General features: G+C 45.8%; 1 protein-coding gene across 3 annotated transcripts in view; it reads right to left on the bottom strand.

Annotated features, from left to right (window-relative positions):
* The window catches only part of LOC148397646 (neurogenic locus notch homolog protein 1-like), a 39,058-nt gene that overhangs the window by 2,828 nt on the left and 9,646 nt on the right, over positions 1-26,584 (bottom strand). The window contains exons 1-32 of one of the 3 annotated variants that reach the window (XM_088375917.1): positions 25,117-25,450; positions 23,910-23,991; positions 17,369-17,529; positions 16,531-16,869; positions 15,503-15,625; positions 15,189-15,422; positions 14,876-15,031; positions 14,545-14,730; positions 14,315-14,428; positions 12,312-12,425; positions 12,001-12,234; positions 11,817-11,927; positions 10,934-11,126; positions 10,712-10,857; positions 10,200-10,313; positions 9,258-9,377; positions 8,976-9,128; positions 8,660-8,888; positions 8,352-8,553; positions 8,093-8,246; positions 7,731-7,915; positions 7,126-7,258; positions 6,546-6,803; positions 6,359-6,471; positions 5,590-6,167; positions 5,098-5,520; positions 4,869-5,017; positions 3,691-3,904; positions 2,800-2,887; positions 2,273-2,435; positions 446-744; positions 5-152 (exon numbers count right to left, since the gene is read on the bottom strand). In XM_088375917.1, the coding sequence (XP_088232043.1) occupies positions 5-152; positions 446-744; positions 2,273-2,435; positions 2,800-2,887; positions 3,691-3,904; positions 4,869-5,017; positions 5,098-5,520; positions 5,590-6,167; positions 6,359-6,471; positions 6,546-6,803; positions 7,126-7,258; positions 7,731-7,915; positions 8,093-8,246; positions 8,352-8,553; positions 8,660-8,888; positions 8,976-9,128; positions 9,258-9,377; positions 10,200-10,313; positions 10,712-10,857; positions 10,934-11,126; positions 11,817-11,927; positions 12,001-12,234; positions 12,312-12,425; positions 14,315-14,428; positions 14,545-14,730; positions 14,876-15,031; positions 15,189-15,422; positions 15,503-15,625; positions 16,531-16,869; positions 17,369-17,529; positions 23,910-23,991; positions 25,117-25,174 (5,974 nt within the window). In that variant the 5' untranslated portion in view covers positions 25,175-25,450. Of the gene's footprint in view, positions 1-4; positions 153-445; positions 745-2,272; positions 2,439-2,799; positions 2,888-3,690; positions 3,905-4,868; positions 5,018-5,097; positions 5,521-5,589; positions 6,168-6,358; positions 6,472-6,545; positions 6,804-7,125; positions 7,259-7,730; positions 7,916-8,092; positions 8,247-8,351; positions 8,554-8,659; positions 8,889-8,975; positions 9,129-9,257; positions 9,378-10,199; positions 10,314-10,711; positions 10,858-10,933; positions 11,127-11,816; positions 11,928-12,000; positions 12,235-12,311; positions 12,426-14,314; positions 14,429-14,544; positions 14,731-14,875; positions 15,032-15,188; positions 15,423-15,502; positions 15,626-16,530; positions 16,870-17,368; positions 17,530-23,909; positions 23,992-25,116; positions 25,451-26,584 lie in introns of those variants that run through there. The other 2 variants (XM_088375916.1, XM_088375918.1) reach the window with 2 other exon arrangements.

Here is a 26,584-nt window from a genome sequence, read left to right as displayed (position 1 = left end):
TTACCAAAATCATCAATGGCGTTGACATCAGCGTGGCAGTTGATGAGCTCGTCCACCATGCCTTCCACTGCCAGCCTGGCGGCCAAGATGAGGGGGGTGGTGCCGTCGTGCATACGGGCGTCCAAGTCGGTGGCGCGGTTTCTTATGAGAATCTGTACACAGGGCACCAAGACGCCACAAAGGGGCGCCAAAGCAATGGCGTTTTAATATAGTAGACAGCTGTGGCTTGAGGAAAAACAAAACAGCGAATAGGAGGGTTTTCTTTCCATTCGAACGAAGGATCGTTTTCACCCAAAATAACAGCGTTCCTTTTTTTTTTTTTAAATAGATAACTTTTGAATTTCTATGACATTGAGGGGTACACATAGTTTATGATTATGATGGGGGCCTTGGGAAAATGTCTCCCTGAGACCTCAAATGTTTGGTAATCTCAAAAGGAACAGACCTGGAAGACTCCCTGGGCGTCGGCGGCCACGGCGGCATGCAGCGGGGTCCTGCCCATGTTGTCCTGGATGTTGGCGTCGGCGCTGGCCTCCAGCAGCCGCTTGGCGGCGTCGGAGCGGGCGTAGCGGGCGGCCAGGTGCAGCGCCGTCTCGCCGGTGCGGTCCGTCTGGTTGTGGAGGCTGGCGCCCTGGTAGATGAAGTCGTTGATGACGTTGGCCGAGGCGTCTTCCTCCTCCTCGCTGTTGCCCGTCTCCAGGCCGCCACCGCTGCAGGATGCGATCATCAGCGGTGTGAAGCCATCTGATGTGGGCGGAAGCAAAAGTGTGTTACGTTGTAGGCTATTTTTGCATGCAGAGTGGAATGGATTTTTGCTATTCGTGGTTATGATTAAGCAGCCAAATAGAGGAGGTTATTTAAAAAATTAAAAAAAAAAAGGGGGGGGAAGACTAAGACTCAGCAGAGAAAGGAAGACAACAGGGTACGCTTCAAAGCAACGGCCGATCAAAACAAAGCAACAAACAAATTGAATAACGGATTTCGATGGAGGCTTCGGCGGCTCTTCAGAAGAAAAGAAAAGCTCGGGGGGGTTACGGAAAAAAGGCGAACCTCAATATCTGACTGAGCGAGGCGGCTCGCCGCAGATACTCAGGCCGGGCTTTCCTCTTCTTCAAAAGGAATGTCGGGCCGCGGATCCCGGAGATTTGGTCGATCCCAGCCCATCGATCGGCAACGGCGGGGGCGAAAAAAGTGCACCGGCGAGTTGTTAACCCCATTACTTTGATTTGTCCTAGCTGGTGATTGGCCATGTAGGGTGACCAAGTTGAATAGGTTGACACCAAAATTTTGCCCAGAGGCTAGGACCATTTCTTTGATGAAAAATATTTGGTTGTCAACGCTTAGTCCGCTGTATATTCTAATAACACAATTAAGCCCACATTGAAAGGTTATGAGAAAAAGTTCAAAAATTGATAGATTAAAATTACAAATAACATTGTGAAAAAGTTGAATGTTACAATATTTCTAACTTTATTTTTTTTTGTTAAACTTTAGAACGTACAGTTGAAATTTATGCTTCTATTTAAAACAAATAGATCTCACGCTTGTACTAATAACTTTTTACTTTGTCACTGCAATGATTAATCTGATCAGGAATCAGCCCCCCCCCCCCCCCAACCCACTCTGCCTAACCCCCCAGGCACCGGCTGCTTTGAAGAAGATCCCTTGCCTGCAGCAACTCCCGCGTGCACGCCAACGCAAATCACACACTGGCAACGTGATGTGCTTTCTGCTTTGACAGAAAGCACAAGACACACACAACATGCTAGCGTCAAGCTATTTTAGGATCATGTAATTAATTACATGTGACACGTATGCACTGTTCAGATTGCTAAAAGTGATTTAAAAAACATTAACCTAAACGCTACACGAGTAAAACAAATAATAAATAACCTGATTGGATGAGACAGAAAGGAGGAAAAAATGTTTTGTTTTGGTCCTAAATGAAGGATTTTTGAAATATTAATATTTTTTTGCATGATGTCATTAATATGGATTTTTGCACAAATTGAAGCAGATTACCATCAGAGGAAAAAAAAAAAACCTATTGATCAAGCAAGACACACAGAAAACAGTAGACATATAAATAACAAATAAAAATTGAGGGAAGGTAAAAAAATATATATGATCATATTATTGTACATTATTTAGGAATATATATATATATATATTTATGAATAAATAATGTGTGACTTTATTTATAAATATAATAAATATAATAAATAACGTGCGAGATGGCAATTTCTCTCCTTAATTAGACACTGTCACCCACCTGGTCCTCGCACGTTGACGTCCATGCAGTCGCTGTCAATCTCGCCCTGTGGGGGTGTGGGCGCCACGGAGGGGACGCGCAGGTCGGCTGCGTCCAGGTGCTGCTGGGTCCACTGCCGGTTGTCCTTGCGCTCGCCCGCGTCCAGGACAGCGAGCTCGTCAAACTGCTGAAGAGGAAAACAAATAATGGAAGGACGCAAATGCAAAACTAACGTGACAATAATATTAATCAGTGATAGAAAATATCAGACAAAAAAAAAAACACTAATGTGTCAAAAAAAGACAATAATACAAAATATTAAAAAAATCACATAAAAAGATTAGACAAAATACAAAAAGAGTGTGAAATATTTCTACAAAAACTTCAGATAAAAATACTGGGAAAAAAAAGAAAAAGTCTGTCAAACCATATTTGAAAAATTATTTTGACAGAACGATTACATAAAATCACAAAGCTGTAGCAGAGTAGTTTTGTTTTCTCTGACAACACACCATTTTATTTCATTTATTTTTTTGCTGATTTCTTACCCTGAAGCGTTTGGCATCCGAAGTCTCATCTTCTCCCCAATCGTGGCCGTCGTCCATGAGTGAAATATCCGAGGTATTTTTCAGCGGCCTGTGACAACGAGTGAAGATTACGGTGAAATTGCTCCACATCTTCAAAGTGGTGCTCCATTAATGGTAAAAACAACTGGCATTGATCAAATTCACAGCCCACCCCTTGGTTGTCAATTAAAGCGCAACTCAACAGAGCGTCTTATTTGCCTCACTCTTGGGGCATTTTACTCCTTCCACATTTATTGACCAAACGAAACCATACCAACTTCAAAATGTTTAGCATCTTAGACTTAGCCGTGCAAAAATCCCAAATGATTTCTTGATCAATTCACACTATTCCAGCTTCAAAATGTTATCATGCGTTGAAATCTGAACAACATCGCCAATTTGTACAGTAAAATTCCCTACATACATACATCCGACTTGGGAACTATTTTCCATATTCCATTCTTACCAACTCCAAATTCCACACAGTTTAAAATAAAATACCCTGATACATGAATATTTCACCTCAGGCTTCTTCCACATATTATTGTTATTATTATTATTATTAATAATAATCCCAATTATGACTATTTCAAAATGACAAATGTCCACTATAAAATTCATGAGAGATATTGGATACATTTGATTCTTCCTCCCACATCTTTTGAATATTTGGAACCATTCCGACTTCAAAATATTCACCTCATTTAGGGCAAAGGAACCAATAATTAGATTCCCAAACTCTCGTACTTTCAAAGCAAAACACCAACACGAGAAGCTTTTCTACATATTTCCCATCTCTTTCCATATTCTTGCCTGATAAAAATCATTCTTAGGAATTCCAATACGAAAAAGAAGAGTCAAAAAGTAACTTACTTTAATCCCACAGAATCCTCCCCGACGGGTTCGCGTCTCTTCTTCTTGCTGGGCTCGGTGGTCTTGAAACCCTCGGGGAGCCAGAGGCGCCCGTGCTCGTGCCGGCGCTTGCGGGCAGCGACCATGCCCACGCCGACTAAGGCCAGCACGGCCAGGCTGCCCACCACCAGGTAGAGCGGGTAGAGCTCCTGCGGCGGCTGCGGGTCGGCGCCGCCTGGCGGGAGAAGGCACAGCATGGTCACGGGACCGAGGACGGACCAGAAGTGTGCGCGTCGCTAACTCTTGCTTCTACTATCTAGCCTATAATAATCACAAGTGCAAAGAATGGGGCGTGATGGAGAAAAAAAAAAAAAAAAAGACCACTACCAGCCTCCCAACTCCCTTTTCAAGTCCGGGTACCCAGAGACAACTTTACCATTTCTTCTTTAAGAGAAAAAAAAGAAAGGAGGGGGGGGGGATTAATGAACTTCAAATTACTGCACGCGCTTTAAGCTGTAAAGACGGAGGATTTATTCGGATTTTCCAGATAACAAAGACTCCCAACTTCTAGCACACTCCCGATCAATTTTTTCTCCCCCCCCCTCTACTAACGATTTTGAAATGATAAACTCCCCTCCCCAACCTAAAGCCTTAAGTCCTGGTATTACATTCAGCGAGGTGAAGGTTGCAGCAGCAGCAGCAGCCCTTCTCGCACCCGTGCACGCACAATTATTTAAAAAAAAAAAAAAAAAACGCGATGGAGAGCTGCATTGAGTTGATTTGCAGCAATTAAGCATTTTGGAGCCTGAAGCCGGTGGATTTAAGAGCAGCCAGAAAAAAAAGGATTGATTGATCGCCACTGCATTTGTTCATGGCCGCATAACAAATACACAATCAAAGAGCGGCAGGGTTAAGACCTGACCAGGGTGGGCGGGTGCCAAGGATATTTCCATTTTTTTTTTATTTGGGCGCCCCCGCACGTGTCCCACTTGTGCATGAGAGCACGTGTGGAAAGACTCCAGAACGAAGCATGTTTAACTTCAGTTGTAGCGTTCCCCCCACTATATCACGGTTCGAAAGATTTGAATTTTTTATAGGCAAGTCTGAAATGATAGTTACACACCTTCAGTTGTGCCATAACATGTGTTTACTATCTTCTGCGTAGAAACTCAATAATATATAGAAGACGTTATACTCACTATAAACAGCTTCAATGGTGTAGGGAACGTCCAGTTTTCCGCTGGAGGCCAACGCCCCAAGGAAGGCGGCGGCATCGGTGGTGCTCTGGAAGCACTCGCTGGACTGCTGGACGCACTGACGGTTGTCCACTTCCAAGAGCACAATGGAGCTAGCGGGCCAAGTCAACACGTATAGTTGCCTGATCATCTTCAATATCTTGATAGAAAATGCAGGAAAAAAGATTCTCACCCTTTGATCTGCACGTGATCCAGCTCCCTCTTTGTCCACCGAAGCCCATCTATGCTTCTCTTCACCACGTTCACCACCTTGCCGGGCACGTCGGACCAGGTGTCCACCGAGCGCTTGACGATGTACTTCTTCAGCTCCTGCTCGCTGCCGTAGTAAGGGTAGACCATGGTCTCGCCCTCGGCGTTCATCCGGAACACCACGTTGGTGCGCAGGACGCGACTGAGCTCTCGCAGGAAGCCGAAGGAGTTGTTGAGGAGCTGCTCGGGCATGATGAGGACCACCACCACCAGCTGGCCCAGGGCCAACTTCTCGGGCATGTTGTCGGCGCAATCCAAGCCGTCCCATTCGCACTCGGCGTTGTTGCAGCCCTGGTCACAGTGGCCGTCGGCGTAATGGTCTTTGCAGTACTGGTCGTACAGCGGGCTGCGGGGCGGAATACATCAAGTTGAAGGTGTTTGACGGATGACATGGCAGCAAGTTTTTTTGACTTACTTGCACTGTCCTTCCAGATTCTGGCAGTCAAATCCATCGTAGAGGCACCCGGCGTTGTCGCACTGCGCGTCGCACTTGCCGTCGTTAAAGTAGCGCCAACACTGCAGCGAGGCCGAGCAGTTCTTCCACGGGTCGTCGAAATTGAGCGAGCAGTCGCCGTTGTCCCAGCCGCACGCGTGGTTGTTGCACAGCACGTCGCACACCTGGTTGTGCTTGCGCTCCTCGCACTGCGGGATCTCGCAGGCCTCGTCGGCCGCCGACGGCGGCGGCGGTGCCAGGTCGTGACCCGGCCCGCCCGGGGAGCTGTAGTCCAGAATGTGGCACCAGAGGCCGTCGAAGTTGGCGGGGCAGACGCAGCGGTAGTACGGTGCCTTGGCGGCGTCCTCGCACGTGCCCGAGTTGTAGCAGGGGTTGGATTTGCACGGGCTTTCGCCGGGGTACTGGCACTCGGGCCCCGTGAAAAACGGCGCGCACAGACACTTGGGACTCTTTTGGCCCGAGATGCAGGTGCCGCCGTTGTGGCACCGGAGGCTGCCGCAAGCGTGGCCGTTGTATTCGCATGTGGAGCCAGTGAAGCCCTGTTGGGAAAGAATTGGCTATCAACGGCAAACAATGGCGGGCTGTCAACAAACCTAATCCTAACTCAGTAGGGGCTTTACGATTAGATTCTAATATTTGTTCTATTCAATTGTTTTGATTCCTTTTATTGCATCTGCAATTCCTTGTGTAAAAAAAGCACTTGACCGTGAGATGCATTCAACACACTTACAGGCGGACATTTGCATATGAAGCCGTTTGGAGTGTTACTGGCCACAGCGCAGGTGCCCCCGTTGCGACACGGTTTCCCCTTGCAACCATCGAACACGGCGTCACAGCGCTGACCTAGAGTCGAGTCAAAAAATATTCCTTTATACTGTCAAAACTTCAGCGGGATGTGCGAAAGAATAAAACCGTACCTGTGAATCCGGTACGACATTCGCAGCGGTAGTTGTTGGCTAGCTGGATGCACCTGTGCGTGCCGCGCGGGTCGCACGGGTTGGAGAGGCACTCGTTGACGTCACCTTCACAGCGCTCGCCCACGTACCCGGGCGGGCACAGGCAGTGGTAGCCACCCACGCCGTCCACGCACCTGCCGTGGTTGAAACACTTGGGCTCTTTGGTGAGCGGGTCGGCTAGCGGCATGCAGTCGTCCACGTTGATCTCGCAGTTGACGCCTGGTGTGAAAGAAACAGATTGGGCAATTACGATGAATTCGTTTCTGTTGGTGTGTGGCCACCGGGGGTGATACGATGCAATTATTAAGGCTACTGAAGTCATTTTTTACTGAGGATAAAGAAGATATGCCTGTGAATATTGTAATGTTATATTATCAAAATGGGTTGGTTGCCACAATAGTTGTAATACTTTTTAAATTTTTTTTTTTTTTTTTTTTTTTTAACACTCCTAACGTCACATAAAAATGACCCAAAACTTAAAATCTTCCACCCAAAGTGTAATTAAGACAGCAATGAAGATAGGTTGAGGGGTTGGTGTGACCTTGCGTTCCCCGGGGACAGGAGCATTTGTAGGTATTGATCAGGTCAATGCAGGTGCCCCCGTGCTGGCACGGTTGGGAGAAGCACTCATTGATCTCATCGGAGCAGTTGGTCCCCGCGAAGCCTGGCGAGCACTGTGACGCCAAGATGGAGGAGGAGGAAGAGTAGGAGGAGGAGGAAGAGTTGAATCGATGGCGGACATGAAACACAAAGATTTTTGTTTACCCGACGTTTTTCTTTCCGGGCCAAGGCCGGCCGGAGGCTTTTTAACCGAGGGGAGATTAGCATGACTGGAGGTGGATGGTGTTTGTAAATAGGCCGTGGAGTTACTCGTTGGTAGTTACAGTGATTCCGGAGAAATATTTCATACAATCTGCATGCAGTCATTTTAAGGATGATGAAGGCCTACATTTTTTAGGGCTGTTGTACACTTTAGTCAACTTTTTTTTTTTTTTGCATCAATATCAATGTTAGCACCATGGAGGGCTTAATTTCACAAGGCGTGCACATGTGGGAAAAAAAAAGCCCACACTTTTTATTTCTATTTTGAAATCTCCTGGTATATGATGGCTGAAATAAAAACATCTTGAACTTCACATTGTTTACCTTGCAAGTGTATCCTCCAAGAAAGCCCATACAAGTGGCTCCATTTTGACAGGGGTTGGGAGTGCATTCATCCACTTGTTCCTCACAGTAGCTGCCAGTGTAGCCCACCTGGCAATGGCAGCGGTGGACGTTTCCTGCGTCCAGACACCGGCCTGAATTACGGCACAGGTTGCCGACATCCACCCCTTGGAAAATAGGAAATCACACACGTTTGGTTTCATTGAAAACAGAGCCAGATCTGGATCACCAGAAAATTTGATTGTACACCACTAAAGCAACATTTGTGAAATAGAACAAAGAAATTGACTCAGTAACACTATTTGGATACAACCTACTAAAAATGTTCCTTTTTTTTTTTTTACCTCTTTGTTTGGCTGCCACCTCGCAGGAGACACTAGGTATGTCGCAGTAGACGCCCGCCCAGCCAGTCTGGCACTCGCAACTGTAGGCCGTACCCCTTTGCCAGCAGTTACCTCCGTTCTTGCAAGGTGACGAGCTGCACCAGCTTACCAAATTCTTAAAAAAAATAAAAAATTCACTTCATTCAATTCATTCTCGTGTTGATCAAGAGCTAAATCAACCACTCAACCATTATTTGAACGCTATTTATGTATTTCCTACCTGACAATTGAGTCCCGTGTATCCGTGCGGACACACGCACTTGTAGGTGCCGTAGCTGTCCTGACAGGTGCCGCCGTGCAGGCAGGGTCTGGAGTCGCACTCGTTGATGTCGTGCTGACAGTAGCTGCCGGTGAAGCCGGACGGGCACAGGCACGTGAAGGTGTTGATGCCGTCTACGCACGTGCCGCCGTTGAAACAGGAGCTGCGGGTAAAAGCACACAGTTGGAAAACAAATCCGATTTTATTTGTCGTTCCAACTTCCACCAAAGAGGGCAGCAGTGGACAAAAGAAAGCTCATCCCGGCATGCCTTTCCGTGCAGTCAGGTGTGTTGTTTTCACAGTGGATGCCGCTGAAGCCGGGCGGGCAGGTGCAGGTGTAGCTGTTGACGCAGTCGGTGCAGTTGGCACCGTTCTTGCACGGGTGGCTCTCGCACTCGTTGATGTCTTCATCGCACGCCGGGCCCCGAAAGCCCGGCTGGCACGTGCACAAGAAGCCGTTGGCTCGGTCCTGACACACACCCCCGTTGCCGCATGGGTCTGACGGACGGAGATGGAGGGAACATGGACTTCATTTAGAAACTCTTACATCCAGCTGGGCGATATTTTCTCATTGTAAAGACTTACTCGGCTTGCAGTCGTCAATGTCAGTTTCACAGTTGCGTCCGGTGAAGCCGGGCTTGCAGCCGCAGCGATAACTTCCCAGCGTGTTCTGGCAGGTGGCTCCGTTGAGGCAGGGATTCTTCACACACTCCTTAATGTCCACCTCGCACGTTTGCCCTGACAAAAAGGAGAAACGTGAAAAAATACGCTTCACGGGAAACTATGAGTCTCGAAAGCTTTTCCACCAAAATAGTTTGGATTTTCCCACGCTATCTTCAGGAACGGACGGCTGGCACCAGCGTTTACCTTGCCATCCTTCGGGGCAGACGCAGGAGAAGCTTTGATAGTCTTCCGACTCCTGACACACTCCGGCGTGTTTGCAAGGTTTGCCACTGCAGGGGGCCATTACGCTTTCGCAGTTTTCTCCTGTAACACAATAAACGAAGAATTGAAAACTGTAGAACACCTGATTTGCATTAGATAAACAAAATACACATAAAAAATTAAGGACTGACCAAAATTAAGCCTTTTTTTTTTTTCCATGTTCTTCAGGCCTTTGTAAATGGCATTTTACTACATTGCCTTGTCATTTTCAATTTAATTGTTCAGCTCTAAGATAAAAATCATCCAAGAACAAAATCGAGTCCAGGGAATTTGGTGAGTGTCCACAAACTTTGGGAAGCCACAGTTTTAAAAAAAGTTTTGACATGAAGCTATGGCTAACTTGTACTGCGTGACATCGTTAAGAAGTCATGAACTCGGCAGATAACCCGTTAAAAGCGGAGCTTTCAATCAGTGCTATCGCAGATTTTTTCACCAGGTTCCGTCACTTTAAGCGGCCCAGTGGAGACGTTTCCCTATCTGTTTCCACAAGGCACGTCTCCGACAGGAAGCCAGGCTCAGCTTCCGCCCATTGTCGGGACATTTGCTGCTGCTGGGAGACGGGAAAGCAGGCAAACAGGAAATGTGCGCAGCGCCCTGTTCCCACCCCAGAAAACCGAGACTTTTGGCTTCTGTGTGGATTTTTCCAAAAAGATGACTTAAATTGAAAGAAGATATGACATGAAAAATATTTTGCAGGGATGCTTGTATCTCGGGAGGCCAGAGGGACTGGAAAGGAAAGTCTTGCTCCAGGAAAGCTTGTTGAATTTGTGGGATATTTTCCCTTCCTATCGGCTAATAAGTCAAGGAAGACAAGCGGTGGGAAACTGTGGAGGAATGCCAATGCGGACGATAATATTTTCATACCCGTGTAAGGCAGAACACAGTTGCACTTGTAGCCGGCCACGTCGTCGATGCACGTCCCCTGGTTGAGGCAGGGGTTGGAGGCACATTCGTTGATGTTGGTTTGACAGTTTGGTCCTGCCGTTGCAAAACACAAAGACTTTTTTTTTTGGCATGACTTAACAAAAAAACTAAGAGAATTACACGTTGTACATTTAAAACAAATCAAAATAAAGTCTAACACATAATGGCCACAGACGGGCTAACGAATATCAACCTGTTGACGCAGCGGATATTTGAACACAAACGGTGCGGCAGCACATGTAGATAGACAATGCGAAAATACAGTATGTATTCTTTTTTTTTCTCTGCGAAAAACAACTATTCTACTAACGATTCAACACCTGCTTTTGCAGAATCCCAATATTTAAATAAAACACTTTCAAATATATTTGTGAGGGACCTGCCGAGAGAAATTGCCGATAAATCTAGTTGAGCTAATCCTCAGAACTGTCACATGACGGAAGCCCACTGACCAGTGAAGCCCACGTGGCAAGTGCACACGTAGCCGCTGGTCATGTCCTTGCACGTGCCGTCGTTCATGCACGGGTTGGACTCGCATTCGTTGTTGTTGATGTCGCAGTTTTGGCCGCTCCAGCCGGAGTCGCACAGGCATTTGTAGCTGAAATCAAAAGCGACATTGCTTTAGAGAAAAGCCTCCTAGATGAAAATACAGATGGCGTCCTCGCGGGCCTCACCCGTTGACCTTGTCCTCGCAGTGGCCGTGGACACAGGGGTTGCTGAGACACTCGTTGATCTGCGAGAAGCAGGTGGCGTCGTGGTAGCCCTCGGGACACACGCAGGTGAAGCGGTTGATGCCGTCGATACACGTGCCGCCGTTGTGGCACGGGTTGATGGCGCACTCGTCTATATTGATGTTACACATGGCGCCTGGCGGAGGGAAAGGAGAGCCTGTTTTTATTTCCAAAGGCAATTACAGCATATCGTTTGTGGTCTGTATATTCTGGATGGAAAAAAAGAGTTTGATTTTTGCTTTATTTTAGTTTGATTTATTGCAGGGGAAAAAAAAACAATTGAAATCTGCTATTTTATTTTTGTGGAGAAAAAAAACCCCAGTCGCGGTTATTTGACGACCATCTAGTTTGCAGTTTCGGCTCCTTTTGTCGGCGACTTGAAGCGTCGCCGCCATTCACGACACAAAAGAAGACCATTTGGCTTTAATTCCAGGACGGGCTTTCCGAGCTTTTAAAAGCTCAACTTTCAGGAATCTTTCACTGAATCTTTTCTTTTGCTCAAATCCCCAGTGACGCCGCGCACACAACAGTGTGTGTGTTTGTGTGCGGCGTCTTTGTGCGGGTGGGCAGCTTGCGTGTCCCAACAGCAGCAAGCTGGGGACACGGGGTGGAGCGGGAAATCGACACCGCCGCAGCCTCGGAGGAGCGTGCTGGCTCGCCCGCCAACTGTCGGCCTCCTCCCGCCACTGTTCGACCCCCCCCCCTCCATCCATTCATCTTCTATACTGTCTCTGTTGTCAAAATCAGAACCCGGAACCTTCTAACTGTGAGGCAGACGTGCTTCGCTAAATATAACACGTCTCCTTTAGATGCACAAGCTTCTCACCAGTGTATCCGGGCTTGCAGGCACACTCATAACCGTTGATCTTGTCGATGCAGGTCCCGTAGTCACACGGGTTGCTCTTGCAGTCATCAATGTTGACTTCACAGTTGATTCCTGCCAGGAAGAAAACACAAAACACATTCAGTCACCCCCAAAGAAAAGAGAAGAACTCCATAGTCCTTCCTACCGGTGGTTCCAGTGGGGCAGTTGCAGATGTAGGCGTTTTCCCGGTCCTGGCAGACGCCACCGTTCCTGCACGGCTGGCTGAGACACTCGTTGATGTTGGTCTCGCACAGCCGTCCCGTGTAACCCGGGTGACAAAGACAGCTGAAAGAGGCCAGGCCGTCCACGCAGGAGCCGTAGTGACACGGGTCTGAGAGGCACTCGTTCACATCCGTCTCGCAATGCCGCCCGGTGTAACCTGACCAGAAGGATGGAAGGATCTCAATGGGTGGATGGGGGTGCATGGGTGGATAGATAGATAGATAGAATGAATACCCTCTGTGCACTCGCAGGTGTACATGTTGGGCCCGTCTGTGCACTTGGCACCATTTTTGCACGGGGTACTGGCACACTCATCGATGTCGATCTGGCAAAGATGCCCAGTGAAACCTGGAGGAAAAAAAAATAAACAAGAGGGTGTGAAGGAATGTGAGTGTGGAAAGCAGTGGGTGAGCAAAGCGTGGTCAGTGGGCTGCGCGTGGCTCTTTCTGTTCTTTAATATGGCCCGCTGAGCATTTATAGTATAAATTTTATAAAATTTATATTTATAAAATATAATTTATAAAATATAAATTTTATATGATCAAATTTCTATACATATTCTACACTTTAACTTGACTCTTTTAAAAATGATGTGGCCAATGAGCCCAAAGGACGTTTTGTCACCAAAAAAAAAAAAAAACTACTCGCCCCCAATTCTGAAACCTGCACGTTGCTCATCATCACTTAACACTATGAAATCCCCCCCCCCCCCTTTCCCTTCACTACTCGGCACCAGTGAAGATATGGGAAAAAGAGGGGCCGAGTGAAAGTTGCCCCTGTCTAAGGAGGCCGATGGACAAAAGGTGGCCTGTCTTCCCCGCCCCCCCCAAAAAACTTTTCTATCACAATAACCCAAGGCTCCTCCTCAGACACTCCCTCGAAAAAGAGCTCGCTTGACCCTTACCCTTGCGCTATTCAAGTTCCTCGTGATTCAAAATTCACCAGCAGGCGCTCCCTTTCTTTGCTCTAAATGTTTCCCTTCCATCTCTTTTTGTCCCTCACATGATGGAACAATCACAGAGATCAGTAGGAGTTTTTAGCAAAAGTGTTTTAATAAGAAAAAATAGCATGCAGGAAAACCATAAAGAAAAGTAAACTGGTTTAAATAGAATTCAAGTCAAACACTTTCTTTGCAAAAGTATTTTCTACGTGCCCCCCACTAGTCTAAAATCTGTATTCTGATTAATATTGTCAAATAAGAATTGAGAGAAAAAAAAAAACATTTTCTTCACAAATGCAATCATTGACTACCAAAACAATGCAGAGGGATTTTTTTTAGTCAACTGCATAAATTGGAGGAACGACACGATTCAATGGCCCTCAGCGGGGTTTCCATGGCTATGGCGTGTACAGAAATAAAAAGAGGGGACCCCCGTCTCAGGCCGGAGGGGGAATTTACATTTCAAGCACGGCAGTTGAGAACCCCGTGCCCCCCCTTTCTTACGCCTCCATTCTTGCTTGTGCAATAACGGTCCGTGCATCCTCCCGCCAAAACACTTTCCCTGCCACCACTTCCTCACGTAACCTTGGCACTAAGCCTCGGTGTGTTGGCGCTTTATCACGTCTAACGCTTTCTTTCCCTCTTTCCTCAACTGGAGAAATGCTGCTTCTCCCCCACCCAGGCTGCCTCTGATCCTTGCCGAAAAATAAAAGAATAAAGTAATGGGGAGGGGGGGGGGGGTATCATTTCCACCTCAATGAACGTGTTTGGCCAGTTTGAAGAAGCTTCTAATCCCCATTTTTTTTCTCTTTTGGTTTCTATTTCGGATTGAGTAGCTACATTCCTTAACATTGTAATGTCCCGTATTGATACTTTTGAGCAAGAATTCTCAAAATGGGGCAATCAATTTTGTGCATACCAATAAAACAAACTATAATAATCAAGCAATTACTCCTGCCTACTTGGCACTCAATCAAGTCAGCCAGCTAACTTCATGGATAAAAGGGGAGGGAAAAAAAAGTTGAAACTTCTCCAAGTCTTTCCCCCCATAGATTTTCCTGCTTCTCCTCCTTCTGCGTTCAAGCTAGTAGGGCCGACGTAAGCCCGCCTCAGGGCTCGGGATTAGTGCACGTCCGCAGAGCAGTTTGTGTCGACTACGCCGGTGTGTTTGTCTTTCGGAGGGAGGGGAGGGGGAAGAGAGCGAGAGAAAGAGATCGACCCCTGCACCCCCTGGCCTGCCGCACACCCTCGCCCGCCCTATTTGCTTCACAACCCCGCTTCACCTCGGCACCCTCACCTGTGGGGCACTGGCAGAGGAAGGCGTTGATCTTGTCGATACACTTGCCGCCGTTCATGCAGGGGCTGTGATCGCACTCGTCCGTATCGATCTCGCAGAACTTCCCCTCGTAGCCTGGCCAATTAGCAAGGGGGGAGTTAGTTACACAGTAAGAGAGAGGCAGAGAGGCTGGCACATTTGGAAAAGCTTGCTTCACTACACCATGCCAGGCCGATGCTTATCTTATTAACCTGGCATGCAGATACAGTGGAAGGCTCCGATCTGGTCCAGGCAGGTGGCCTCGTTCATGCACGGATTGGTCATGCACTCGTTGACGTCCAGCTCGCAGCGCGGCCCCACGTAACCCCGCTGGCACTTGCACTGGAACGAGCCCTTGGTGTTGATGCACTTGCCGGCGTGCTCGCACGGGTTGGGACCTGGCCAAAGTAGCGCTTTTTACACTCGGTAGCTCGGACAGCAGTCACACACTGCTTATTTTTTTCAGTGTAGATTCTGAGTCATCTAGATCATACTATCGCAAGTTGCACTTCAGTGTGAGAGTTTTTGTCTTTTTTTTTTTACCTAGTGAGCACTCGTCGACGTCTTGATCACAGGATGCCCCCAGGTAGCCCGGAGGGCAGGTGCACAGGTGATTCCCGCTGACGGGGTTGGTGTCGCAGTTGGAGCCTTTCTGACAAGGGTTGCTGATGCAGGCATCATCCAGCTGGCAGAGCAGACCTGCAGCCAAACACATACGCTTGGAAAAATCTATCTGAAGCATTTAGGGAAAAAAAGGGTAGCAGATTTAACCCCAAGTATATTTAGTCAGTGGTGGTAAGTCAAGTGAGCTTAAAACCAAAGTAATGTGTCTTGGTCCCCGCCTCCTCGGACAAACCTGTGCGGCCGTGGGGACACTCGCAGACGAAGGAGGCCACGCGGTCGTGGCAGGTGGAACCGTGGGAGCAGGCGGCGCTGGCGCAGTCGTCGATGTTCTCGCCGCAGTCGTCGCCCGCCCAGCCGTTGACGCACACGCACTGGAAGCCGCCGTAGGTGTTGTGGCACGTGCCGCCGTTTTGGCAGGCGTTGGGCATCAGCTGGCACTCATCCACGTCCTCCGTGCACAGTTGACCTGTCCCGAGGGAGAAATGATATAAATATTCATTCATTTCATTCTGAAAAGAAACTATGTTGTGACTTGGCTTCACTAACCTGTGAACTCAGGCTGACATCGGCAGTTGTAAGAGTTGACGCTGTCGACGCAAGTGCCGCCGTTCTGGCACTCGTGACCGGGGCAGTCGTCGATGTTCTGGTTGCAGTTTTTCCCCGTGAAGCCTGTCAACAGTCCAAAGTGATTTTTTATTTTCCCACTGTTTGAACTGCCTGAACACCTCCGACTGCTGTCAGTTATTCTTCCAGTGCAGTTAAATGTGGCCAACTGTTTCTTTCCTCCATCTGTATGATTGAGGTCTGTGGCATCTTTGCCGTGCATCTACATTCAGGGTACAGAAAAATTTTGAGATTTGAAAGTTAAATACCACAGAATTGTACTTAACCGGATTAAAAAAAAAAAAAAAGTTGAAGCCACTGTAACATTATGTGCAATTTAAGCTGGCGCGGCGGCACCGTACGCCATCGTATGCTATGTGCAAAGGATGTTGTCCCTTTGACCATTTCCTTTCCGATAAGCCCAGATGCTTTCCTGCCTTCGCCCTGTTCACACACTCAACCGCAGCAAAACACACACGTGCAAGCCAGCAGCTGGAAATGACATCACCCAGCGCCGAGCTGCTCTCAACAAGTAGTTGCTCAAATTGAAAAACCAAGGCAAAAATGGCCACTAAAAACAGGAAATATAAATTGAGGGCATTTTTTCCAGCATCCGCCCAATTTAAAGAGAATGTCAACCCAAACATTTTCTTTACAATAATATGTTGTATATGCCCCACCAATCTCAGGGGGGGTGACCATTCTGCCACTTGCTATTGACTGAAAATGACATCACAGTTGCCAGATTAGCAAAATGGCCGCCGCTTGAGATGGATAAAAACAGGTGGATTTTTCCTGTTTAATTCATATTCCATAAACTAAACATTAACCAGAACACTGGGTTTAGACTAGTTGGGTTGCATGGAGCATATATTACAAAGAAAATTTAGGGGTTGACTTCCTCTTTAATGATGGGCTTTTTCCTCCCTCTACCTTTCCAACTCGGAGTCGTACACAAGTGATGTTCGTACCTGGCACACAGGTGCATTCATAGCTGGTGTCTCCCTTCTGGACGCAGGTGCCTCCATTTTGGCACGGCGACGGGCTACAGGGCAGGTAGCGGCTCTCGCAGCGCTGGCCGGAGTACTCGGCCGGGCAGCGGCAGTGATAGCCGCCGACCACGTTGACGCAAGAGCCGCCGTTCTTGCACGGCGGCGGGCTGGCATCGCACTCGTTGACGTCCTGCTTGCAGGTCTTGCCCGAGAAGAAGGGCGTGCAGGCGCAGACGTACTGCGACTCAATGGCCGAGCAGCGCCCGTCGTTTGCGCACGGGTTGGACGCGCAGGGGTCGGGGTATTGGCACTGGTTACCTGGGAATACAAAGGTTCGTGAAAAAAATGTAATATGGTAGTATAAGGGCCTGACTGATATGGATTGGAGTAAAATTCCCATAACCAATTCGTCTGTTGAATAAAAAACTAGGGGACGACAAAAAACAAAAATGAACAATATTAATTCATTCATGAACATACTTATCAATATTCAAAACTAATATTTTGATCAAATATTTTTGTTAATATTGAATATTACATTACATTTAATTTTTTAATATTTCTGTCTATTTAGAAAAATATCTCTTTTGTTTTTGTCGAATATTTTTACAAATTTTGTCCATATTTTTCCCTTTCAAATATTGTTTGTGTGTTTTGACTTGTACCACTTTCGTCAACAAGACATTTCTATTTTAGCATGATGTAACATCATTATATCCGTTCACTTTCAAACCGCTTAAGATAAATAACGCCTATATAAAAGATTTATATAAATAACGGCTCCGTTTCTAATCTAAACAAGTATATTTCTTGTTACCTGACCATCCGGGCGGACAGTGGCACTTGTACGCCTGCAGGCCGTCCAGCTGACAGGTACCCCCGTTGCGGCACGGCGTGCCAACGCAGGCGTTCAAGCAAGTTCCGCTGGGGCACGGGTTGCGAAACTGGCACCTGTTTCCGGTGTATCCATCTTGACACCTGAGGAAAGTAATCCCATTTAATCAAATGCGTGTGTTTTGTTTTTGTGTTGAAATCGTTAAATCGTCAACAGTTTCAATGTGGATGCTAGAAGCCTTTAAAAGTGTCAAAACAAATAGTATATGTTTTATGCACTACACAAAAGTGTCAATTGTACATCAAAAATATTACATTGTGACTTTATTGTGGTGAGACAAAGTGTGGCACCTGTTCATGTGTGAATGTGTCTTCGCCTGAGAAGAAAGAGGCAGACACTTGTTGGAAGCAGCCTTCACTTTGTTAATATAATAATATTCATGAATAAAAAAAATAAATAATTAATAATTTTTTCACCCAGTAAATTAGTGCCTTTGCGATTTAAATATTCTACTACACTCCGATGTGAATTTGAATTGTTTAGTCAATGGGAATTCCATAAGCAACCCAAGGGAAAACAATAGGGTCAACCTTGTGTGGTCATAAATCAGATTATAGGGTAATAGCCTTTACTCGATAGGGCCCGTGTCTCTTAAAAAAGGTGCTTTTACAACAGGCCAACGTGTCTATGAGAAGCGGGCCTTTAAATGGGAGCTCCTTGTTTCCGTCACGGCTCTCCGTGAACAATGTATTGTTCGGCAGTCAAAAGGGGGACAAAACTCGTGTGATGTTTCTCACAGCGTCGTAAAAACGCCGGCTGATAAGTTCCCACATAGCGGGAGAAAAGCATACTTTTGGAATGACAATGGAGGGGAGCTGAGGGGCGTTCCGAAAGGATGCCCAACAATGCGGCTAACAACAACAAGCATAGTACCTCCACAGCCTTGCAGCAGCAGCCTTGCAGAATCAAAAGAACGAAAAGGTGAAACAGCGCTTCATAGCAATCTCGAGAATTTTCATTTTTGAAACTTTGGATTTTTTGAGCCATCTTGTTGCCAAGTGTGTTGAGGAACTACTAATGGTTCAATCACCCCATTTTTTTTTTTTAATTTAAAACAAGAAAATATGAGCAAAAAGCGGAATAACAGATTCAGAAAGAATCCGATTGGCCTTCCCACGACCAAAATCACATCAAATACCGAACCACAGTCAGACAGTCCTGAACGGGATGCCAGTACCGCATGCCAAAACATTCCCAGGGGGTCCAATATGTGCGTGGGGGCCGAGCAGCCGACCCATCTTTTCAGCACAGACGAGTGTTTAGACAGCGGCCGTCTCGGGGGGATTACCCAGCATTGGGATTGTGGCAAGAATAAGAAAACATCACATGCTAGGCTGCCCGCTGCATAAACATCGGACTGAGCGACCAGTGGCGTGCCAAGCGAGGTTGGTCAAGCCTTTTCTGCAACCGGTGTGCGCTCCAACAAGAACCAGGCAGTGGACAGCCTTGAAATGGAGGCGCTCGGGTTCTTCTTTAGGAGCCAGCGGTTGGGAGGCGCCGCACGAGCCCGCTGGAAAAAGGCAGCGAGAAGCAGGTGCGCATGTTAATGAGGGAGCCGGACGGCAGCTGCTGCCCCGGCACATTCGGAACCTCCCCGTATTCCCACCACTCTTTCTCCCTGGGACACCCACCACCATCCCACCACTTGTCATAACTGGAAAAAAAAAAATTCATTAACAAAGAGCTTTTTAGAGATGTTCAATACCACGTTTTTTTTTTTTTTTCCAGACCGATGCCAGTACGAGGACTCAATTCTCAAATAGTCACGATACCGAGTACCACTAGAACTGTTGAGACATAAACGTCCCCCGTCCCCCAAATAATGGCAAAAAAATAAAGACCTGTACATCCCAATATTTCAATTTCCCTTAAAAGTGAATGAAATGAATTCTTCTACTTTCTAATCACAAAACGGTCACAAGACCTCAAGGATAAACAAACAGCGTCGTCGCACGTGGACACGTTCTCCAAACACACCGCTGGTCCCAAGTCAACGGCAGCGCGGACTCCATGAAGAATGCTAACAGTTTGCTCTTTAAATTGGCGAGAGCTCGTCAAATACACGCTCGGCATAAAGTCGCTTTTTAAAAGGATCTGAGTCAGTGAGGGTACGAATGGAATAGTTTAAAATATATACCTTATAAGTAAGATAGAGTTCAGCATTACTTCAGTGCATGTGGATCAGACATGTTGGCCTGGACTTGGAGAAACTGCAGTGATATTTTGTTAACAACATGAAGGAAAAAAAAAACCTGCTTTCATGAGTGACTACAGTTAGTAAATAAATACCTCTGGTCCTGTTTTGCTGTGCATTAAGTCAATTTCTTTTTCTCCTTGAGGATTTTTTTGTTCAATTTGTCTTATTTTTTGTATGTAAAAGCTTCAAGAAAAAGTTTCTAAATCAATAAGTGGAGCAGCAGGGTGAGACAAAAGAAAGTCAACGGCTCTTTTATGGAGTCAAAACAAACAGTGAGAGGCAGCTGCTTCAACAAGAAGAATCTCAGCGGCAGGTAAGACTCCAGCGCATCAAAGGTAAATAAGGACCACGTGAAAAGGAGGAGCACAAATCAGAAGCTGAGCAAATATCAGGTGTTGGGCGAGCTATCGAATAACCGTGCCGAGATGATCACGTCTAAGGCCGATACTGTGATTATATTCCCTGCTTATTGTTCTTTGCTCTTCAATGGTCGCCGCCGTAGTCCTTGGCAACGGGTCGGCTGCACTTACCCGTGCAGCCGCTCCGACTCTCTAGCAGATGTTGGGTTGACATTTGACCCAACGCTAAAAGGGGGTTCCCCGATCAGGCTCGGCCCAATCTGCCATCTGGGTGCACGGAATATACAGGCGTGCATGGCGCAGTAGTCGTAAAGGACAGCGGTGGGCACCCAGCTGGATGAGCCTGACGCTGTACCCCCTTTTTTAACACTCTTAGTTGGATGGCATTTATTCAATTCAATTATTAAGCCACGCGGATCCCTGTGGGAGATATTATTGACAGCAGGTTCTGGACTGACATGATTTAGGATATTTTAGGATAATCCCCTTTTGGGACACTTCATCAAATTTAATGCAGTTCCGAAACTAACGAAACAAAGTAAGCATAAACAAAGAGACGGTACATATCCTTATAGACAAATATAGTCCCCGTGGTCTGCCATAAATGACAAGGAAAGCTTGACGACTTCCTCTTCACCTCCTTTCATCCATCCTTCTCCTCTCTCTAATTGTATAGGAGGTTGACCTGGCTGGCCCAGATCTGGAGGCTTCCAACATAGAGACACTCTTTATTTGGGAGCGTTACAGAGGCAGGGAAACATGTCTCGTGGGTCACGGCACGAGTAATGACGACAACGGAGGAGGCTGGGAACCCCTTTGGGGCTTTGCGGTAGTCTGGAGGTGGAATAGCAACTCTCCAGGATAATCACATTGGCCTGTACATCAAGAGTGCCAAAGTGGTTTTCATCAAGGACCACATCATAGTTACGGGGTTAGCCTCAGGGGGCTTGGTGACAATTGTGAAACCACAGAAATGAATAATCGTTAAGGGTGTGATGGTAGACTAAAATCATGGCATACTATGATGGCTAACTACTTTTGAGCATATCGCTAGCTTGGACGTCCTCTAGCCAGGAACTGAAGAGCAAATAGAGCGTGACACACCTAAGCACTTTGTGTTCGAAGCAAAACCTCAAGTCGTCACGTCCCTCTAAAACGCAGACAGGTGTCCGGACGAGGACATCGGGGCGATTTATCGTGGCAACCGGGAAACTTATGATCTCACTAATCCCCCCACGCTGAGGCTCCAGTCGGCCCAATCAACCCACTCTACATCAAAAATCTCGCCAAAGGGAAACAGACATGGCGGCACACTGTTGTGTGATCACATGATGAGATATGACACCTTTTCTTCCCTCGAGTCACTTTGAGGCCATTTCCTGACTCTCAATGGAGGTGTGTGTGCCAATATGGGGGTCGGGGGGTTATAGACAGACTCATCTGACCACAGCAAACAGAGGTGCCATTGAAGAGTCGGCAGAACTGGAAAGACAAGGGCTCACTTTCATTGAAGTGGTGCTACATTGAAGCATTCACTGCACATAGCAGCACGGAATTAACGACCGTGCTTGTTATCGGAGAACATCCCCCTGACATGTGGAGGCAAACGTGACAAGCCCCTTCTAACTTTTTCAGTGTTGTAATACGCCATAAAAAAAAAGACCAATTCAAAAATATTCAAGTAAGTTGCCACTGTAGCAAGCAGAATGGTGTCAAAATGGGCAGTTATATGATTACTTGGAAAGAAATACATCAATCCCACAGTTGAGGAAACACCAAAATATTCATTTGTTCTTGAAAACTGTCACTGGCATTATTATTGGATCGAACTAATCTAGAAGCGACAATGTTTCATGCAAGACTGATGTAACAACTAACCTCCACAACTCTAGAAATACAGCTTTCCTGACAGTTATCCCACATACATAATTTATAGCAACAGTGCAACTAAAGGAACTTGATTAGCATCAAGTAGGATCAGAGAATGAATCGCTGACATCAGCATCTGTGAGTTGTAACCGTCACAGTTCAAACTAAAATCTTTAAAAAAAATGGCTGGTTGGAATCGGGATCAACTTGACAGTAAACCAAAAAGGCCTTCAGCTAACTTCTTTTGCAGATAAACGTCAGTCACCGCCAGCGCAGATACGAGATGGTATTTACGGTCTGGAATGTCAAGTAGGTATGCCTGCCGAGTGAAGCGTCCAACCCCGTTCACTTGACCTTGGCGTGACGCCTCGGTTCAAAATGTAAGCGTCTTTTGGGCTACGGGGCAAAATAGCTGGGAATTCTTTCACAAAAACTTTATGAACAAAACAAAAAAACACGCTCTGAGTATTTAAATGGGGATGTTTCGTTACAACGCTTTGAATCTTGAAGCTCTGTTAGCGGGTCTAGCTCAGGTGTTAGGCAGGGCAGAAAGAAGCTAGCAGTTTGCTAACAGTAGCCATGCAAACTTGTTCAACCTCACAAAAAAAAAACAACAACTTCAAACCAACAACATTTAATATTCTAGTAACATTCTGTTCTATATAAGTCACGCTTGTTTGCAGCGCTTATGCTAGCTTACTTTAGGAAACACAAGACTTGTTTCCTGCCTGTACAGAATGAACCCAAATATGACATTAAATAAATTCAAAATATGGAAGTACAATGTTTTAGCATGCCGTTACATACATTAGTTCTGCATTAGCAGAGGGTAGTGACGGAAACTGTGTATAATTTTGTGCCAAACTAATAAAGAATAAAAAATTCCTGTATGAAAAAAATCCAGTCTGATGTTTCCAAAACAGCCAAATGAAAACCTGATAACATTCTGTCGTAAACACACTTGCAAAAATCCCTTTTGAAAAGGCAAACCTGGAGTGAAAGCCTCATGCTCTATCTTCATGTTTAATTGGAGAAGTCTGAGAAGGAGGACATTGCACAGGCACAATGATGGCTTTGTGGCCCCCAAAGAGAAGATGGGGAAGGCAGAAAGGGGCGGGCGGTTGGACGATGGGTGGTAGAGTAGCCAGGAGACTAAAAGGAGTGAATAACACAACCGGACCAAATTAAGATGTGGCAGGCAGCCATCTTTGGCTGTCCGGTTTTCGGATTTAAAATGACTGTAACGTAACCACGCTAATTTTCATTAGCCTATCAGAAGTTAGCATTAAAGGGCAGGTCAAAACTTTTCTTTGCAATACTATGTTCTATGCGGCCTCACTACTCTTAACTCATTTCTCTGATTAATATTGTGCTTGTGGGATATGAATTAAGCAGCAAATTGCACCGATTTGAATCCATCTCAGGTGGCGGCCATTTTGTCACTTGCTGTCGACCGACAATAAAATACTGGACGAGCACAATAATAATCAGAATACCGTTTAGAGTTGCGGGGGAAATGACAAAACAAGCCAGGTTTACAAGTGAATAAATGACAAAGGCATGGGAAAAATTTGCACTTTTGGAATGGTCCCTGCATGTGAAGGCACTTCACTGCAGACAGCGTGCATAACTTTGGAGAACCCTATGCCATCTGTCCAGTGGGAGTAAGCGAGACTGAGGGCCACTTTGGGACAAAATCCCGAGAGAGAGCGAGAGGGAGCGAGAGAAAGAGGTAGAGGAGGGAAAAGGGGTTATAGAGGTCTGTGTTGAGAAAGACAAGGTCTGATGGTCTGGCCTCTCTGGGAAGCCTCACCCAGATTAGTCACACAGAATTAATCGCTGCCGAGAACAATGGCCGCCGGGCTTCTGGAGACCCCAGCTGTCGCTTGTTGAAAGAAAAACAAAAATAAGATTTAGGGCCGCCGTAGTTAGGCCGCAGAGGGGGCTGGCTCGCACGCGGACCCGCTGCCGACCGCCGATGACTCAAATCAGACACGCGCCCCGCTCTGTTTTGTACAAGTTGAAGTTTTGTACTCACTTGCACTGTCCGTTGCCGTCCGGAGTGGCATCACATCTCCCCTGGTTCAAACATGACTCGGTGGGCATGGAGCATCTCAGGCCTACCGAAGGAAAGTTTACAATCACAATAATACATCGGCACATGTTGTGAAAGGACAATTTGGGCAAAAGAGTGATCAAAAACTACAAAAATGTCAAGTGTGGGTACGATTGACTGTCACAGTGGTTTGGTGGGAGAGCCCTCTACAGTCTGAGCTTCTCAAAATGGAGGACACAGATTCATTTGCAACAAGTATGTTGTACAAGTTATAATTGTTTAAAACAAACGAACTAATCGATCAGCAACTTTGGGTCAATGGAAAGCTGATAGAGATGTACCTTATGATAGAAACATGACATCACTGCATGAATACATTGAGTTCTTTCTTAAGAAAAAATAAAGCAGTATAATTTCAAGAATACTTTTCCCCAGAACAAAAAAGCCATTGTTTAAGAAAATAGCTTATTTAGAAGTCTTGTTGTTCCAGAATAAAAGTTGTACTATAAAAAGGTTTAGCTTACGAGTTGACATTTGACTTTCTTAACTTGTCAAGCTTTGATAGCATAACATAACGATTTTTTTATGCTGACAAAATATTCTTTATTCTTTTAAAGATTACTTTTTTTCTTAAGAAGATGTCAGCAAAAATACGCTGTAAAGAAAATTTTGGAACAAAAACAATACCAATTAAGAAACTTAAACAGCAGTTTTTGATCTTGTGATGATTACTTTTTCCTTGATTTAAATCCCATGACATTATGACTTGAATTTATTGTTAACTTGTTTTTTTTTTCCCTCAAAAAGAGGCAACAATTCTGCTGGCATTGAGGGTTTACAAGATTAGCACCGGAATTATGAGGTGGGTCCTTGTAAAAGTGTCCAACACTTTGAGAAGCCTTGCTCCAGGCACCTGTCCTTTCGATAGCCACATAGACAATTGGACAGAATGTCAACACAAATGTTATTCAAACGAGCATAAAAATTCCCAAAAAGAAAACTTACTGCATTATTTTGAGTGAGTTCATGTGGAGGAAGAGGACGAAGCATAAATTCGATTTGAACCAACTGTGACTTGAGTCATGTCACTTCCAGTGTGTGTTCACAAACCCAACAGGTTGATTTGAAAAAGTGGCTCACTCAAGAATACGACATGCAGGCGATAAATGCGAACTTTAGGGTAACTCACCACGTGCAAGTCCAATCAGCCACAACACTAAAGTTACTTTCGCCAAGAAAATCGGCATTCCTTCAGGTTTACAAAGTGCTCACACATAAAGTCCGCATGGGTTGTTCATAGATCCGAACGTCTTCTTGTCTGGGGCTGATGAGATGGGAGGAAAAAGGTTGGAGTAGTTCCGCGGTAAAAAAAAAAATGCACGCCCTTGTCAACGGGAGATGTTGTCGCCACACTTCTCCGGCTAGAAATGACCCCGAGTCGCTCGCTCCACATCTGGGGAGGCGAAGCGGGGAGGAGGGCCATCGGTCGGCGCGGTCCCACGGTGCCCCCAGCTCCTTCTCCCACCCCCTCCCTCCTCCAAACAAACACACAGTTGATCAAGCGATAGATATCGCGGAGAGAGGAGGAAAAAAGTTTGTGTTGTGGTTTCATTCCACACTTTTTGTTCCTTTTGCTGCGCAGTGTTCCAGCAATTAGTGGGGAGAGCAAAAGCTTCAAAAATGCTCACATTCAATTAATGTTCAATTAATTTTTTTGTATGCTAATTATTTAGCATGTTTTCAAAATGGCAGCGCGAGTTAAAATTTCCATAATTTTGAAAAAAATACTACCAGGTCATTAAAAGTTCATTTTAAAAGCTATTTTAGGATATTTTTTTATGCACGTAGAAAGGGGAAAAAAAGTATAAAGTTCCAGAGAACAGTTGACTGATTGTCCCTGAATGAATCAGCGCTTGGACAAAATGGCTTCTGGCAATAACAGAAAAAAATATTAGGATTTATTTGACAATTTAATCGTAATAAACTGAACGCCAATCGTATTTAGTTTTGGAGCAAAAGACATTCCTTGAATTTCAGCTTGGCATCATGACAACAAGTACAGAATAGTGAATAGCTTACCTTTTATAAACACAACTTTCATAGTGGAAAAAAATACCAACACAAAATAAACAACCAAACTACCATCATCATCATCATCACCAGCAACAACATAGCGGCATCAACTGATAAGTCTGAGAAATTCTCTATTATCAGTTTACATCTTCTTCCACACTGGTAAACAAACACTGATGTTGTGAGGTCAGGTTTTCGAGCTAAGTCAGCACAAAATGTCTGCAGATTCCAATCAAGTGCTGTGTGAAGCCACTTTGAAATGCCTCCCAAACGTTTCTATTTGTTGTCGTCGCAAGAGTCACGTTTCGGATTCACTAGCGATCTAGATTTCTTCGCTTAAAAAACTTTTAAGCCTGAAAATGACGTTAAAACCTCTAACAACTCTTTAACAACTTTTAAACACATCGTAAATGTATTTCCGAATTTTAGAATCATTTACTTCCTTTTTTTTTTAAATCTTCTATTTGACCAAATATCTATTTTCTTGCCACCACTGCAGCAACCACCCAACTTTTCCTGAGCAGTTATGAAGAACTGTTAAACTGCCTCTTGTATCACTGTCAACTACCTCCTGTTTTGTTGTA

Source organism: Syngnathus floridae, chromosome 5 (genome assembly GCF_059516105.1).
Source record: "Syngnathus floridae isolate MCC-2025c chromosome 5, RoL_Sflo_1.0, whole genome shotgun sequence".
Lineage (NCBI taxonomy): Eukaryota > Metazoa > Chordata > Actinopteri > Syngnathiformes > Syngnathidae > Syngnathus > Syngnathus floridae.
The sequence above is the reverse complement of the archived record's forward strand: the minus strand, read 5'-3'. Positions and strand labels throughout refer to the sequence as shown.